Source organism: Lytechinus pictus, chromosome 10, assembly GCF_037042905.1.
Source record: "Lytechinus pictus isolate F3 Inbred chromosome 10, Lp3.0, whole genome shotgun sequence".
In the NCBI taxonomy this organism is placed as follows: domain Eukaryota; kingdom Metazoa; phylum Echinodermata; class Echinoidea; order Temnopleuroida; family Toxopneustidae; genus Lytechinus; species Lytechinus pictus.
Genome location: NC_087254.1, coordinates 17,552,925 through 17,570,743, shown reverse-complemented (window position 1 = coordinate 17,570,743; position 17,819 = coordinate 17,552,925). Strand labels below are relative to the sequence as shown.

The following is a 17,819-nucleotide window of genomic DNA, read 5'->3' as shown; positions in this document are numbered from 1 at the left end:
TCCTCTCATAAAGAGAACACCTCACCTTGTGATAGACTCTGTAAAAGTGAGAATATAAGTGAAATAAGTACTAAAGTAATGAGGGAGTTGTACGTGTGTGACATCACAGATCTTGGTCGCATTGCCAATGGGAGGATCTACATGGCATTAGTGATCTCAATATTCAAATGCTCATAACTTTCTTATTATTCATTCAATCTTCCTCAAACTTTCAACAATATGTTTCTTTGATTTTTCTCTTTGATATGGATTCAGCTGGTTTCAAGGGTTTCATTCTCCTTTAAGATACTAGACAAGTGCTTGGATTAATATTTATCCCCTAGATACACAAGCAAGAGATGGAAGAGCTAAGAGTACAAAGTCGCTTAGAAGTGGAAGAAACCAGGAAAGCAATGCAATGTCATGTGGACTCACTGAAAAACAGTTCTAACCATGCACAGTCTCTAAAGGATGTAGTAGAGAGAGTGGGTCTAGTAGGGGATCAAATCAATTCATTACAGGTATGAACACAGTTACTTAAGGATGGAGTAGAGAGAGTGGATCTAGTAGGGGATCAAATCAATTCATTACAGGTATGAACACAGTGAAAAGGCTGGAAGAGAGAGAGTGGGTCTAGTAGGGGATCAAATCAATTCATTACAGGTATGAACACAGTGAAAAGGCTGGAAGAGAGAGAGTGGGTCTAGTAGGGGATCAAATCAATTCATTACAGGTATGAACACAGTTACTTAAGGATGGAGTAGAGAGAGTGGATCTAGTAGGGGATCAAATCAATTCATTACAGGTATGAACACAGTTACTTAAGGATGGAGTGTAGAGAGTGGATCTAGTAGGGGATCAAATCAATTCATTACAGGTATGAACACAGTCACTAAAGGCTGGAGTAGAGAGAGTGGATCTAATAGGGGATCAAATCAATTCATTACAGGTATGAACACAGTCACTAAAGGCTGGAGTAGAGAGAGTGGATCTAATAGGGGATCAAATCAATTCATTACAGGTATGAACACAGTCACTAAAGGCTGGAAGAGAGAGAGTGGATCAAGTAGGGGATCAAATCAATTCATTACAGGTATGAACACAGTCACTAAAGGCTGGAGTAGAGAGAGTGGATCTAGTAGGGGATCAAATCAATTCATTACAGGTATGAACACAGTCACTAAAGGCTGGAGTAGAGAGAGGGTATCTAGTAGGGGATCAAATCAATTCATTACAGGTATGAACGCAGTCACTAAAGGCTGGAGTAGAGAGAGTGGATCTAATAGGGGATCAAATCAATTCATTACAGGTATGAACACAGTCACTAAAGGCTGGAAGAGAGAGAGTGGATCTAGTAGGGGATCAAATCAATTCATTACAGGTATGAACACAGTCACTAAAGGCTGGAGTAGAGAGAGTGGGTCTAGTAGGGGATCAAATCAATTCATTACAGGTATGAACACAGTGAAAAGGCTGTGGTAGAGAGAGCGGATCTAGTAGGGAATTCAAATCAATTCACTACAGGTATGAACACAGTCACTTAAGACTGGAGTAGAGAGTTGATCTAGTAGGGGATCAAATCAATTCATTTATAGGTATGAACACAGTCACTTAAGGCTGGAGTAGAGAGAGGGGATCTAGTGGGGGATCAAATCAATTCATTACAGGTATGAACACAGTCACTAAAGGCTGGAGTAGAGAGAGGGTATCTGGTAGGGGATCAAATCAATTCATTACAGGTATGAACACAGTCACTAAAGGCTGGAAGAGAGAGAGTGGATCTAGTAGGGGATCAAATCAATTCATTACAGGTATGAACACAGTCACTAAAGGCTGGAAGAGAGAGAGTGGATCTAGTAGGGGATCAAATCAATTCATTACAGGTATGAACACAGTCACTAAAGGCTGGAAGAGAGAGAGTGGATCTAGTAGGGGATCAAATCAATTCATTACAGGTATGAACACAGTCACTAAAGGCTGGAAGAGAGAGAGTGGATCTAGTAGGGGATCAAATCAATTCATTACAGGTATGAACACAGTCACTAAAGGCTGGAAGAGAGAGAGTGGATCTAGTAGGGGATCAAATCAATTCATTACAGGTATGAACACAGTCACTAAAGGCTGGAAGAGAGAGAGTGGATCTAGTAGGGGATCAAATCAATTCATTACAGGTATGAACACAGTCACTAAAGGCTGGAGTAGAGAGAGTGGATCTAATAGGGGATCAAATCAATTCATTACAGGTATGAACACAGTCACTAAAGGCTGGAGTAGAGAGAGTGGATCTAATAGGGGATCAAATCAATTCATTACAGGTATGAACACAGTCACTAAAGGCTGGAGTAGAGAGAGTGGATCTAATAGGGGATCAAATCAATTCATTACAGGTATGAACACAGTCACTAAAGGCTGGAGTAGAGAGAGTGGATCTAGTAGGGGATCAAATCAATTCATTACAGGTATGAACACAGTTACTAAAGGCTGGAGTAGAGAGAGTGGGTCTAGTAGGGGATCAAATCAATTCATTACAGGTATGAACACAGTGAAAAGGCTGTGGTAGAGAGAGCGGATCTAGTAGGGAATTCAAATCAATTCACTACAGGTATGAACACAGTCACTTAAGGCTGGAGTAGAGAGTTGATCTAGTAGGGGATCAAATCAATTCATTATAGGTATGAACACAGTCACTTAAGGCTGGAGTAGAGAGAGGGGATCTAGTGGGGGATCAAATCAATTCATTACAGGTATGAACTCAGTACTGGTTATAAAAATAAGTATTATTCTCAGTTATTTGTGCAGAACTAGAAAGCTGATTTCATGTTCTATCTTCTCTAAAAATGCCATTGGTCTCTCTTCAGTGATTTTGAATACGCAATATATTGTGTAGCAGTCGGGTGGCAATAGGGCATGCTTGTTCCATGCCAGATTCAATGCTTTACTTATATTTTAACCAAGTTCTGCATTCTTGTTTTCATTTCTGTTTTGTTATTAAGTTACTGAGGTCTGCGTGAATTAAAAACACAGTCCTTCACTTCCACAAATTATGATACACTTGTGGCTTGTCCTTTACTGTTCAGCTTGTCTTACTCCTCCGTATTTTCTTGCAGATTGGTGCACTGATTCCCGTATCAATAATCAAAACAAATTTCATTCTGGATGTTACTTGCCCTTCTGAACATGCTTAAGTTTGTGAGGTGATGAGCCTGGTCAGATAAAGGAAATGTCCCTGCTCAGATTCTTGCAAAGTTGAAATGACCTGAAATGCGTCACTGTTACATAACAGTATGTGTAACCAAAACCGCTGAAGCAAGACCTATGAAATTTTCATAAAAGTTAGAAAATGCAGTGAGCTTTCTAGTGCTATGAATTTAATTGAGAAGTATAGTACATTTTAGAATTAATTGAGCTGAATGACAGAGGGACATTTATTTTGGGATGTGCTGTAATATGAATATTTGTGTAATAAATGGTTCCTTATAACTTTTTTTATCATCCCACTGCTAGAATGTCACATCAGTTATGGGAATTTAAATGTGACAACTGATTCTGTGCTGCTGCGTTTACTGTCCCTATGGATAGATTTTACAATAAGGACCAACTTGACTGAACCTTCAAATATTAAAACAATAATAATTCCACATGTTAAGTGAGGAGAAAATTTTGTTTCACAGGACAATGAGGAGCAAATAAGAATATTTCACATTTCATATAAAAAATATAAAAGAAATTGTGAGTTGGTGATATCGTCAGTCCCGTCATTTGCATACCGACCAGAATGTGCATATAACTGTTTTGTGAAATTAAGCGAAAGTTAAAAATGTCATAACTTTCTTATTTTATGTCCGATTTAGAAGAAGTGTTATGCTTGTTGGATTTTTCGCTTTTTATTTAAATAAACTTTTTGTTGGGATGGACTTGTCCTTTCAGGTTTCCACAAAGAAAAATTGCCAAAGCCAAATTTTTCTTTATGTATTCTATTTTTATTTTTTCTTATGTATTTCTTTGTATTTTAATTTGTTGTTTTTAATTATTTTTTTTAAATGGAAATTATTATTGCCCATCTAACAAGTAAATTAAAGTCTAAATTGATTAAGCAGACTAATTAAAATGAAAAATAATCACCCTTCTTACGAAATTCATTTCCATAGACTTTGTACGCAAAGTTTAAAAATAAGCCATTTTTGGCATGATATTGTCTCATAAAAAGTCACGTGGCATTGCGATGCTATACCCATACGTCGCGAATATGGTCTCAAAAGTTGCGCAAGAATTTAAAGAAAAGAGTCATAAGATTTTGCGGTGCTATCGTTTTGCGTTCCAGGAATATAGCGTGAGGGGGAGGGGGGGCATAAATCCTTTTAGGGTTAATAGCTTATTTTAAACCATTGGTCAAATGGAGATTCATTTGTGGATACCACATGTTACAATTTTCAATTGTATTTTTTGTTTCTGTGCATAGGGAAGAGTATCAGGTGAACATCAATTTCAGCTAGATAATCGTCTCCAGGAGGTAAAGGATAGAGAGGAAGAAGCAAAGAGAATTAAGAAAAGATTAGAGGAACAAGAAGAAACCATGAGCTTAGAAAGAGAGAGGTTACAAGCGACAATATCAAGACTTGAAGCTCACATCAAAGAACAGAATATTCAGATGGATCAGGTCAGTCGTCTATCATTTACAATTTTACCCAGAGATACATGCCAACCGTTAACAATTTGTATAATTTTAGACCGTTGTACAAAATTATGAATACTGATATGTCATCAAAAATTTGAGTGCAAACAGGCCTGCGTGCATCGAAACACACTGGCCCGATTGTGTTCAACCAAACTCTCGTAGGCCTACATGCAATGAATACACATTATCCTGATTGTGGTCAATCTATCTCTCAAGGTTAGCATGAATGAGTATCGTCAAAATAAAGGTGAACTTTGTGCGTATATGCATCTTGTATAAAATGCACAAATTGGTTCTGTTGATCCAAAATTTCACTTGGAAGTTAAGACAGGTATAAGGGTGTTGCAACAGCTTCTACATTCATTTTTTTTGTGAAGTAATTTTGTATGAAACAAATGAATATAATTACTAATACAGGATAGATGGAGGTTGCGTCAGGAGCAGAATAAACTAAGCAATAATCAGAAGATGATGGAAGAAGAAAGGAAAGTAATGTCAGATCATCTTGCTGCAGAACAGGCATCTTTACAACAAGCAAAGGTAAAGCTTATTTCATCACTAGCATTGTGTTGCTCATGTATTTATGCAAATATAAGGATTAAAACTTATGTTTAGCTATTTTGAATTTGGCATAGATCAAAAAACAAACAAACAAACAAACGAATGAGTTATCGCTTTTGATTGTAATTTGATCAACTTACATTAAATAAAATATTATCTTGTATCAGCAATTACAGTGTCAGTTATTTTATCTAAGTGTTATGTACATGTAAATGTCTTGAATGTATGTTTCTTTAATTCTAATTGCTTTATGCATGCGCCACTTAAAGGAAACCAAAACCCAAGAAGAGAAGCAATCTTATTGCAAAGAGTAAAATGAGAGGAACAGTTTAAAACAAGTTTCATCAAAATCGGTTTTGAAATAGTCAAGTTATGGACGTTTAAAAAGTCTTGTTGTTCTTTCTATGGGGATCCTCAAATTGGCAAACATACTTCAGAATGGCAGATTTTGTGGACAACTCTCCTTTTTTTTGTACACCAATTTTCAGATTTTCCCCATTATCTTTTGAATTTCATCTTGCCTCCTTTTGGGCATAGTGTATGTCATGAGAGAATATAATTCACACCACATATGTGAAGGTCAAGAGGAGATAATGTGAAATATGTAAAATAAAAGGGAAAATCTGTAAATTTGCGTACAAAACAAATGGAGAGTTGTCCATAAATCAGCGATTTTGAAGCATGTTTGCCAATTTGAGGATCCCCGTAGAAAGTACAAGACTTATCAAACTTCCATAACTCGCTTATTCTATAACTGATTTTGATAAAACAAGTTTTACATTGCTCCTCTCATTTTATTCTTTCTGATAAGATCGATTGTCCCCTTGCATTTTGGTTTCCTTTTAAGTATTGAATTGGTTATACAAATTCTTGAAATGAAAAGAAAGATTGGAACTCTTCTTGGTTTGGTGGCAAACATATGATTGATCTCAATCTGACCAATGTACCCTAACTAGAAGTTAATTTGAAAAAGTAGTGAAAATTAGACAAGCATATCACAAGTAATTTATCAACACAAACCAACATAAGAAAGTGATGGCATTCTATTATTTTGCCTATTTTTGCAAAACAGTGTTATGCTCATTCTGGTCAGTATGAGGAAGCCAATTTTTTTTAAAAGCCTGATAGTAAGTAAGGGTCTGTTGCAGAAAGAGTTATGTGCATCTCAGAAAATCAAATGCAGGTCACAAACATGGCATTTCTATTGTTATGTGCATTTTAGGAAGTCGAATGCAGGTCACAAACATGGCATTTCTATTGTTATGTGCATTTTAGGAAGTCGAATGCAGGTCACAAACATGGCATTTCTATTGTTATGTGCATTTTAGGAAGTCGAATGCAGGTCACAAACATGGCATTTCTATTGTTATGTGCATTTTAGGAAGTCGAATGCAGGTCACAAACATGGCATTTCTGATTGTTATGTGCATCTCAGAAATCAAATGCAGGTCACAATCATGACAATTTTGACTGTTTAAATATCATTTTTAAACAATCCCCAGAGTTCCAGAGCAATTGTCATGGAAAATATGTCATAAAAGTTGTCAGCACTGACAAGTCATCTGTGTCTGAGAGCAAATGGTTGCATTTAGACATCTGTTCTCAGCCAGTAAAACCAAGGATTTGGTGAAATGTCCACCTCGAATCCATTTTCTTCTTTATATTAGAATGCTGTTTTAAATGAGCAAAAGACTCTCATGGAGCAGTGTATGGAAGAGAGAAAAGCTCTTGCTTCTGAGCGTGCTCAGTTTGCTACAACTAGAAGAGAATGGGAAGCAAAGATGAAAGAACAATCTACAAAAGCTTCTCAGGTATGATGTTTATCAGTGATTTTAAGCACACCCAAAAGGGTCATGGTCAGGTGGTTCTCTATTTTGCTTTCCAATTGTGGGTGCGTCGTGGTCTAGTGGTTCCGACTCTCGCCTTTCAAACAGAGGGTCGTGGGTTCAAATCCTAGCCATGGCGTGTTTTCCTTCAGCAAGAAATTTATCCACACTGTGCTGCACTGGACCCAGGTGAGGTAAATGGGTACCGGCAGGAAGTAATTCCTCAAAAAGCTGTGCGCACCAGAATCGGTAGACTAGCTTAGCCGGGGTAATATAGGAGCGCCTTGAGCACCTAGTAAGGTGGATACGTGCGCTATACAAATCCTTTATTATTATTAATATTATTATTGGAGGGTCAGGGTTTCAACTTCTTAACCATAATGTTTATTCCTTTAGCAAGGTATGTGTCAGCATTGTGCTGCACTCAACTCCGGTAAAAAGAATGTGTGTGTCAAGTAAGATTTATCATTTGAATGCACTAATAAGCACCAAAGCACTGAAGCCAAAACCCTTTGAGAGATTATTAAGACAGAGAAACCACAAAAAGCAATTTAAAAACAATGCCATAATTAACATTGGGTCTGGTCATACATTTTTGTTGGTTTTTTTATGGAATGAGTAGTCTGAATAAATTAAAAAATATTCCTTTTCAATTTAAGAATTACACATCTTGGAGATAATGATAATACTATATGATGTTAATTCCTTATCTTTAGGAGCAGGCTACAAGGGAAGGAACACTGGAGAGTCTATCAGCAGAACGCATCCAGATGTCACTGAACAGAGAATCACTTCGTAAGGAGCAGAATGACCTGGAGCTACGAAGACAGGAGCTAGAGAAGAAGCAGGAGGAGCTCCAGACGGAGAAAGCGAGGCTCCAGCGGCTTGGTGACTCCCTTCAGACCCGGTCTAGGGAGCTCCAGGGGATGGTCTCAGATGCAGTAAGAGTCAGGGAGGAAGGGGAAGCAGCTTTGGTGAAGGCACGTAAGATAGAAGGGCAACATATAACAAGGAAACAGGTAGGGAGAATGCAGGATTTCATGTTTGACGTTGGTGCTGTTGTTGGCACTGGTGTTAGATTGCCCCCCCTTAACTCCAAAACCTTATCTGAGTTTATAAAAATGATCCAGATCAGATTTCAACACCTAGTGAGATTTATCTCAGGACCAGCTTCATTTTGGGTTTGGAGCTTCGTTGACTTTGACTGAAAACCAACACCAAATGTCTACACTGAATTTGAAATCACCTATTGGTTTTCTTCACTAGATTGGTGTAATTTCTGTTTCTCAGATTGTCTGATACCACCATGACTTCAGCCATTTGGTCTAATTATACCCCCGCCAAACGAAGTTTGAAGATAGGAATCGGCATCCAGTCTGTTGGTCTGTTGCAAATCTTGCGCATCAAACTACTTCAATTTTTAGCTAATTTTTAAATAATTTTATTTAAATTTATAAAAATAAATAATATGGCAAAAATCAAACTACTTTCCCAGTTGTTGGTCAGTGCTCATGAAAATTAGCACAAGCATTGGTCATCAGGTAAAAACATGCCATTCCCTTTTCCAAATGATCTTAAAATTGTGTTGCCATGGTAACAGCATGTTATTGCCAAAAACCCATGAAAACTACTTCCCCATTTATTTTACCATTGCTTTTAAAATTTGGCACAAACATTCATCTTGGATAAAGACATGCAAGATTCATTTACGAAGTGTTTAGGAAATTCCGTTGCAATGGTATAGTGGGGTGGTGGTATTCACCTTCAGTGATATTTCTAATTACTACATGGTATTAATTGGTCTAACTATTTTATTCATTTATGCAGATGGTCTGATTTACACTTCATTTCCTTGTTTTCAATATTTTTCAAATGAAAATTTGGTATGAAATGAAACAGTTCAACTAATCATATGTACCAAGTGGTTTTCAATCAGATTGGTATTGTATAAAATAGGTATAGTCTAACTGGAAATCAGACAAAATGGTACCCGGGCTAAACTGGATATTAGAAGAAGTGGTTAGTAGATGAAGTGGTTGAAGACGAACTAGGGTTAGACCGTGAGGAATAATACCAAACAGAAAATATACAAAGTCAGTTTATATCAATTGGCAGTTAATCTGGACATTGTGGTATTAAGTCGATGGGAATAAGAGAAGGGAGGAATGATTTTAAAGAAAATATTCCTCCTCCCGCCATATCTACATGTAGTTTATTACCACTTGATTTAATACCAGTTAGTTTGATTTCCACATAATCCATCACCACTTTGACAAAGTCAGCATGGCATATCATCAAGTTCATTCTAATTTTTGAGTGATTCATTTGAATTTTTTGTAGAAATATTACATTCATATAAATCAAGTGTAGGATAGATACAGTATATGTGTATTGTAAGATACTTATGAGATATTTGAGCATGATATTCATTTGAAACTGGATGGCTCAGATGTGATACCAGGGGCCTGTCTTACAAAGAGTTGCGATTGATTCGATCAATCATAACTATGGACGGCCAGCAATGTCAACATGTATTATGCATGTTTGTTCAAAATATAAAATTTTTTTTTTTTATGACACTGATGGATTACCATAGAGTTATGATTGATTGGATCAATCGTAACACTTAGTAATTCCATGAGAATGCACATGGTGCAGATGAGTGTAATATTGGCCCTAATTCCAAGTGGAATATTCCTGGTATCCCAATAAGAAAATCTATCCAATGAAATTATTATTATTAAGCAAACATGCAATACCGGTAAACATTGATAGTGCACATGGCAAACCATCTAGTCGAAATCATGAAGAAATGATATTGATGCAATGTTTTCTGACTTATTTTTCATGTCTCGTGCAACTTTCGAGAAGAAATTCATGATGACCTGGTACATGGTTCGAAAATTACGCAACAAGTGCATGTCAGACCGAAAATCACTAAAAGCCGTGATTTCTTACACAAATAAATTTGCAAATTCTGTTACTCGCCAAAATTCAAATGTGTCTCCGTATTTCTACTTCCACCTCATAGTAGATATGCTAAGCAGGTCACAAAGAGTGTAATAACCTGAAATCATTAAACTTGGCACTTTATTTCTTGATCTATATATATATATAATGTAGTTGATATCAGTGATCTGTCATTACATATGACCTTTGTTTCAGGCTCTTGAACATCAACTTGAAGAACTGAGAGTAACAGAAAGGAAGATAGCAGAGGATAGAGTGCAGATAGCTGAAAATCAAAGATCATTAGAGATTTCAGCAGGGTCATTACTATGCAAACAGTGTGCTTCATCTTTATCAATGCAAAACATACACTGTAAGTCAGACTCTTTATCTATGATTGTATGTCTCACCTGCATAGCAGATCGAGATTATAGGTTCTACTTTGTGATGGAACATTGTCTCTCCGTCCAATGATGTCGGGCACCAGTGAAAATTTGTCCAGACCAGTGGATTGTTAAAATAAAGAACTATGAAAGAAATTCAGTGTTACAAAAGACTGCGAATTATAAATATACACCAAAATTAGATCTACATGCATATATAAAATTTTTCATGTGATACTATTATTTCCAAAACTTGGTCAACCAATTAGAGTTATAAAATAAAAGAAATGAGCAGGAGTCTCAGTTTTTTGCTTGAATTTATCGGCCCGAAATGTTATCTTGGTGCGTGTGCACAACCATTTTGTTCTGTCTGTTTGGTTTATGATGTTTCGGCCTGATTAAGTCAAGCAAGAAAATTGAGAATTCCTGCTCGGTACTATTTTTCTAACTAAACATTAACTGCTACTACCACAGTGATCATTCCACTGCCATTTCTCCACCAGAAACCCATCACTACTATCAATAAGATGTAGAGGTGTTGTGGTTCAGTGGATGAGTCTCTGGACTTTGAACCACAAGGTCTGGGGTTCAGATCCCACAGCGGCAGCACTCGCGTCCTTTGGCAAGCATTTATCTTCATTTGCCACTCTTCACCCAGGTGTAGTAAATGGGTGCCCGGTAGGAAGGAATTCTTTGAATGCTCGATGCGTCCGATCAGGATAGCTGTGCTAAAGCCAGGGTAATAATATGCAGCGCTTAGAAGCATTTATATTAAACGCTATACAAATGTTGCATATTATTATTATTATAAGAACATTGTCTCTATCTCTTCAACCACAATCACCATACTACTGACCACCAAACACACATCACCACCAAAGATTAACCACAATCACCATACTACCACCCAACATACACACATCACCACCAAAGATTAACCACAATCACCATACTACCACCCACCATACACACATCACCACCAAAGAATAACCACAATCACCATACTACCACCCAACATACACACATCAACACCAAAGATAAACCACAATCACCATACTACCACCCACCATACACACATCAACACCAAAGATAAACCACAATCACCATACTACCACCCATCATACACACATCCACACCAAAGATTAACCACAATCACCGTACTACCAACCCACCATACACACATCCACACCAAAGATTAACCAAAATCACCGTACTACCAACCCACCATACACACATCAACACCAAAGATTAACCAAAATCACCATACTACCACCCACCATACACACATCACCACCAAAGATTAACCACAATCACCATACTACCACCCACCATACACACATCACCACCAAAGATTAACCACAATCACCATACAACCACCCACCATACACACATCAACACCAAAGATTAAGCACAATTACCATACTAGCACCCACTATACACACATCAACACCAAAGATTAACCACAATCACCATACTACCACCCACCATACACACATCAACACCAAAGATTAACCACAATCACCATACTACCACCCACCATACACACATCACCACCAAAGATTAACCAGAATCACCATACTACCAACCCACCATACACACATCACCACCAAAGATTAACCACAATCACCATAATACCACCCACCATACACACATCAACACCAAAGATTAACTACAATCACCATACTACCACCCACCATACACACATCACCACCAAAGATTAACCACAATCACCATACTACCACCCCCACACACACATCACCACCAAAGAATAACCGCAATCACCATACTACCACCCACCATACACACATCCACACCAAAGATTAACCACAATCACCAAACTACCACCCACCATACACACATCACCACCAAAGATTAACCACAATCACCATACTACCACCCACCATACACACATCACCACCAAAGATTAACCACAATCACCATACTACCACCCATCATACACACATCCACACCAAAGATTAACCAAAATCACCGTACTACCACCCACCATACACACATCCACACCAAAGATTAACCAAAATCACCGTACTACCACCCACCATACACACATCACCACCAAAGATTAACCACAATCACCATACTACCACCCAACATACACACATCACCACCAAAGATTAACCACAATCACCATACTACCACCCAACATACACACATCACCACCAAAGATTAACCACAATCACCATACTACCACCCACCATACACACATCACCACCAAAGAATAACCACAATCACCATACTACCACCCAACATACACACATCAACACCAAAGATAAACCACAATCACCATACTACCACCCACCATACACACATCAACACCAAAGATAAACCACAATCACCATACTACCACCCATCATACACACATCCACACCAAAGATTAACCACAATCACCGTACTACCACCCACCATACACACATCCACACCAAAGATTAACCAAAATCACCGTACTACCACCCACCATACACACATCACCACCAAAGATTAACCACAATCACCATACTACCACCCACCATACACACAACACCACCAAAGATTAACCACAATCACCATACTACCACCCACCATACACACATCACCACCAAAGATTAACCACAATCACCATACTACCACCCACCATACACACATCACCAAATATTAACGGGATGATCTAGGCTGGAGATATTTATATCTCAACAAATAGATTAAATTCACAAAGCAAAATGCTGAAAATTTTATCAAAATCGGAAAACAAATAATGAAGTTATTGAATTTTAAAGATTTGAATTATTCTGGTGAAACAGTTCTAGGCATGTCTTTATGAATATTCATTAGGTGGACTGATGATGTTATATCCCCACTTGTTCTTTTGTATTTTATTTTATTAGGTTTATTCAAAAATTTTCTACCAAGAATTAAAACAATTGGATTGACAGCTGATTAAGTGCATTAGTTATTTATTGCCACAACTTATTTCATCATAAAGAAGAAACATCATTTACACATGAATGTAAAAATGAAACATCATTTCATGTAATATGTGACATCAGCCCATTTAATGAATATTCATGATGTGCATATAAATGTTATCACAAAATATTGATAAACTTTAAAATTCAATAACTTCGTTATTTGTTTTATCCGATTTTGATGAAAGTTTCAGCATTTTGCTCTGTAAATTTTACTCTATTAAGATGTAAACATTTTCATCCCGGACCTTCCCTTTAACCACAATCCCCATATTATATACCACCCACCATACACAAATCACCACCAAAGATAAGATCTTATGCTTTCTTTAACACACAGTACCCCGGCATTCTCAGGTCCCTCTCTCAAACCCAATCCCTATGATGATGTCATCGGCAGCTGGTCCTGGTTTCATGATGTCTTCACACTACCCTGGGAGTGAGGTAATGCCTTCTAACATGGCAGACAGTCTTCTTAACAAGGCAGAACATGATAGGACTGTTAACGTTTGGAAACTTGCTGCCGAGAAGGTAAACAGCACCCACTTGAAAAAAGATAACTGATATCATGCATATTACTTAGTTTTAGATACCATGCATAGTGTAGGGAACTTTGAACTGATATCGTATCTTGTTTGGTTTCCTTAAAGGGCAAGTCCACCTAAACAAAAAAGTGATTTGATTAAATAGAGAAAAATCTAATATGCATAATGCCAATAATTTCATAGTAATTGGATGTGAAACAAGAGGGTCTTTTTTTTAACTTTGGTTATTTTTCACAAAATAGTTTAATTATACAAAGTGATATGAAAATAAGAGAGTCAATGGCATTACCCACTCATGATTTAGTTTGTTATTTTATGAATTATAAACACTTCAAGTTCTGTTGAGTTTACAACTAGGAAGCACTTCAGGGAATCAGTATAGGTTCAAACAAGGAGAATGCCACATGTTAAGGGAGGAATCCAACCTTGTTTCATATTCTTATGAAGAAAAAAGTAAGCAATTTCGCATCTCATGTAAAAAAAATAAAAGAAAATAGTTTCCTCATTTGCACACTGACCACAATTCAATCTTTAAAATGTAATAACTAATTGATGGATTTTTAGCGATGTCCTTGTTTGATTTTTCTCTTTTTATTCAAATCAAGTTTATCTTGGGGTGGACTTCCCCTTAAATATATTCAAGATTAAAAACTAATCTGAGAAATCATGTTTTTAGAATTATTCATTTCAATAGCTGTATCAGAAATAGGAATATGATACAAATGTATTTTTGTATTTTTTAGTTTACTAGTGGATTTGTTTAAAATTTGTAGATCAGATAAACTCTTGTAATTTTTTTCATTTCTAAACCTTTGTTTTATTTTCAACAGGACAAAGAATTCTTAGAAGAAGAGACGTCTTACCTGGAGTCATTGAATAATTCTTACAGAGTACCAGCGGTCATCTAGATATTGAATATTTCCTACTGAGTACCAGGTGGTGGTCATCTAGACATTGAATTATTCTTATAGAGTACTAGCGGTCATCTAGACATTGAATAATTCCTACAAAGTACCAGCGGTCATCTAGACATTGAATAATTCTTACAGAGTACCAGCGGTCATCTAGACATTGAATAATTCCCACAAAGTACCAGCGGTCATCTAGATATTGAATAATTCTTACAGAGTACCAGCGGTCATCTAGACAATGAATAATTCTTACAGAGTACCAGTGGTCATCTAGACAATGAATAATTCTTACAGATTAACAGCGGTCATCTAGACATTGAATAATTCCTACTGAGCACCAGCGGTCATCTAGACATTGAATAATTCCTACCAAGTACCAGCGGTCATCTAGACATTAAATAATTCCTACTGAGTACCAGCGGTCATCTAGACATTGAATAATTCCTACCAAGTACCAGTAGTCATCTACACATTGAATAATTCCTACTGAGTACCAGCGGTCATCTAGACATTGAATAATTTCTACCTAGTACAGGCAGTCATCTAGACATTGAATAATTCCTACTGAGTACCAGCGGTCATCTAGACATTGAATAATTCATACCAAGTACCAGTGGTCATCTAGACATTGAATAATTCATACCAAGTACCAGTGGTCATCTAGACATTGAATAATTCATACCAAGTACCAGTGGTCATCTAGACATTGAATAATTCATACCATGTACCAGTGGTCATCTAGACATTGAATAATTCATACCAAGTACCAGCCGTCATCTAGACATTGAATAATTCATACCAAGTACTAGTGGTCATCTAGACATTGAATAATTCCTACTGAGTACCAGCGGTCATCTAGAATCCTCTTACCTGGAGTTATTAAATAGTTCCTACTGAGTATCAGTGGTCCTAACTATGCAGTCAATTGAAATCACTCTTTGAAGGTTCAGTTTTGAAAAAAAAAAAAATTCACATTCAGTGTCGAGCCTTTATTGTACATGTATATTATATATTATACAAATAGAGAATAGGCATGAGTGCGATGGTGCAAGAATTTGCATTAAGGTGAACGAAAGATGCTCTATTCAACAAGGCATAGCCGTGTTGAATCAAGTCTTTCTTTCACTGAATACCATCATATTAACCCTTATTGAACTGGGGGGGTCAAATTAACCCCCTCAACAAATTGCGTCACTACGCCTTTGCGCAAATTTTTTTTGACCGCGCCGCTCGCTGACTTTTTACCTTTAAGTCTTACGCATCTTTTGAGACCAAATTTTCGATGCCCGGGTATGCGGTAATGAAATAACGCAACATTTTGCAAGTGCATGTGAGACCCAAAATTGCTAAAAAACGTGATTCTGTGTACAAAGTCAATGCAAATTGTGTTTTTCAACAAAAAATCATAAATGTATGATTATTTTTACTTTTGTTGGTTTAAATGGATTTATTTTATGTTATTTACGATTGTAAAAGGGTCCATGTTAAATTTCATCGGAAAAAACGATAAAAAACAAAAGTAAAAAAAACAAAAAAGAAATACATAAGAATTTTAAAAACAATAAAATACATAAGAAATTAATTATATTTTTGTAATTTTTTTGTAGATATTTGTCCAAAATGTTAAAATTGAAACTCACCAAAAATTAGCATTCTACTAGCAATACAAATTGAGTCAAAGGCAAAAACATACACAAAAACCCAAATTTAGGGCCAATTTCTTACGCTTATTTGCATAATTAATTTATAAAAAACAAACAATTTTTTGAAAATTTCACTATAAAGTCTTGTAGTTTACAGATCGTGCAATCAGCGGCCGAGATCTGAGGGGGAAGGGTCAATTTGACCCCCCCCCCCAGTATATCCTGGTCTGAAAAAGCCCAGTCAAGATAGGGTTAAAGAAAAGTCAATAAATAACGAACATAATGTTAATGATAATCCTTCCCAAACGTAGTAGTACATAACAGAGCCTGACAAAACTCATCCTATTTTTACAAAGGTTTATTCCTGTGTTCATGTTAATTGCCTAATTTTTCTAAACTGATTAACAAAATTTATAGTGTTTTTTTTAATGGTTAAAATATTTAGACAATAGGCCCTAGATTTGAGTTTGGTTTACTTGTTTCTGTGTACAGCACAATTATCAGTGTGGGAGTGCATACTGTATTGTTAATCTTCAACTAGGGCTGCTTATCTGCTGTCGTTGCCATCTCGCTCTTGAGGGGTGAACTTTAAACTTGTTATCTCCTTTGAAATGTGAAGGTTAAACAATGGCTAGTTACGAAGAAAGAACCATGTATGTTGTTTTTAATACTGGTAAATGTCAGTGTGTTTGTTATATTGATATTGTGCTGCTTCTATTTAAATAGGGAACACTGAATGGAAAATAATGTTAAATTATACTTATTACAAAATTCTTTATTGTATTTTACAACCATTAACAAGTAATGAGAATCAGCAAAAGGATTTTGGAAGAAATTGGGTAATTGCTGACTTATAAGCAAAATATGCATGACATTTCACCAAAATGTCAGGTATTTTTCCAACCAATTAAACCGGTAATACACTGCCCCACATGTGCTTATCTGTGTTGCAGATCTTCGGCATGATTGTTTTTCAGCTACGGATTTCATAATTTGAAAAAATTCAGTTTATGTACGTTTAAGACTACAAGATGTGGATCTAGGATGATATGGCGACAATAATATCTTTGGTTTTACAGAATTTCTTGTGAAAGCAGTGTTTACTTCAACTCCATTCATTTATCTTTAAAAATGAAATAATTAGTATTCAATTGCATTCACCTTGAGACTGTACTGGATATGTATTCAACATTCATGTGATAATCTGTTCAATCTCCACAGAGTATTCCTTTTTATTTGTCAATCAAAAAGCAATATGTATGTCTATTTATTATTGGCCAATGTTTTTATACATGCAATGAGTTTATGTATATGAATGGTAATAGTAAATTAACATTGAAATAAAATTGAGTGCAATTTATATGTTATTTTCTTTTATTCGAAATAA

At 36.4% G+C, this 17,819-nt stretch overlaps 1 protein-coding gene across 3 annotated transcripts in view; it reads left to right on the top strand.

Moving 5' to 3' along the window:
• LOC129270267 (fas-binding factor 1 homolog) overlaps nt 1–17,196 on the top strand; it is a 45,629-nt gene extending 28,433 nt beyond the window's left edge. For 2 of the 3 annotated variants that reach the window (XM_064105447.1, XM_064105448.1), the window contains 8 exons: nt 324–500; nt 4,439–4,636; nt 5,072–5,194; nt 6,883–7,026; nt 7,758–8,060; nt 10,207–10,363; nt 13,674–13,864; nt 14,709–17,196. In XM_064105447.1, coding sequence (XP_063961517.1) covers nt 324–500; nt 4,439–4,636; nt 5,072–5,194; nt 6,883–7,026; nt 7,758–8,060; nt 10,207–10,363; nt 13,674–13,864; nt 14,709–14,786 — 1,371 coding nt within the window. In that variant the 3' untranslated portion in view covers nt 14,787–17,196. The remainder of the gene's footprint in view (nt 1–323; nt 501–4,438; nt 4,637–5,071; nt 5,195–6,882; nt 7,027–7,757; nt 8,061–10,206; nt 10,364–13,673; nt 13,865–14,708) is intronic. The other variant, XM_064105449.1, reaches the window with a different exon arrangement.
• The last annotated feature ends 623 nt before the right edge of the window (nt 17,197–17,819 follow it).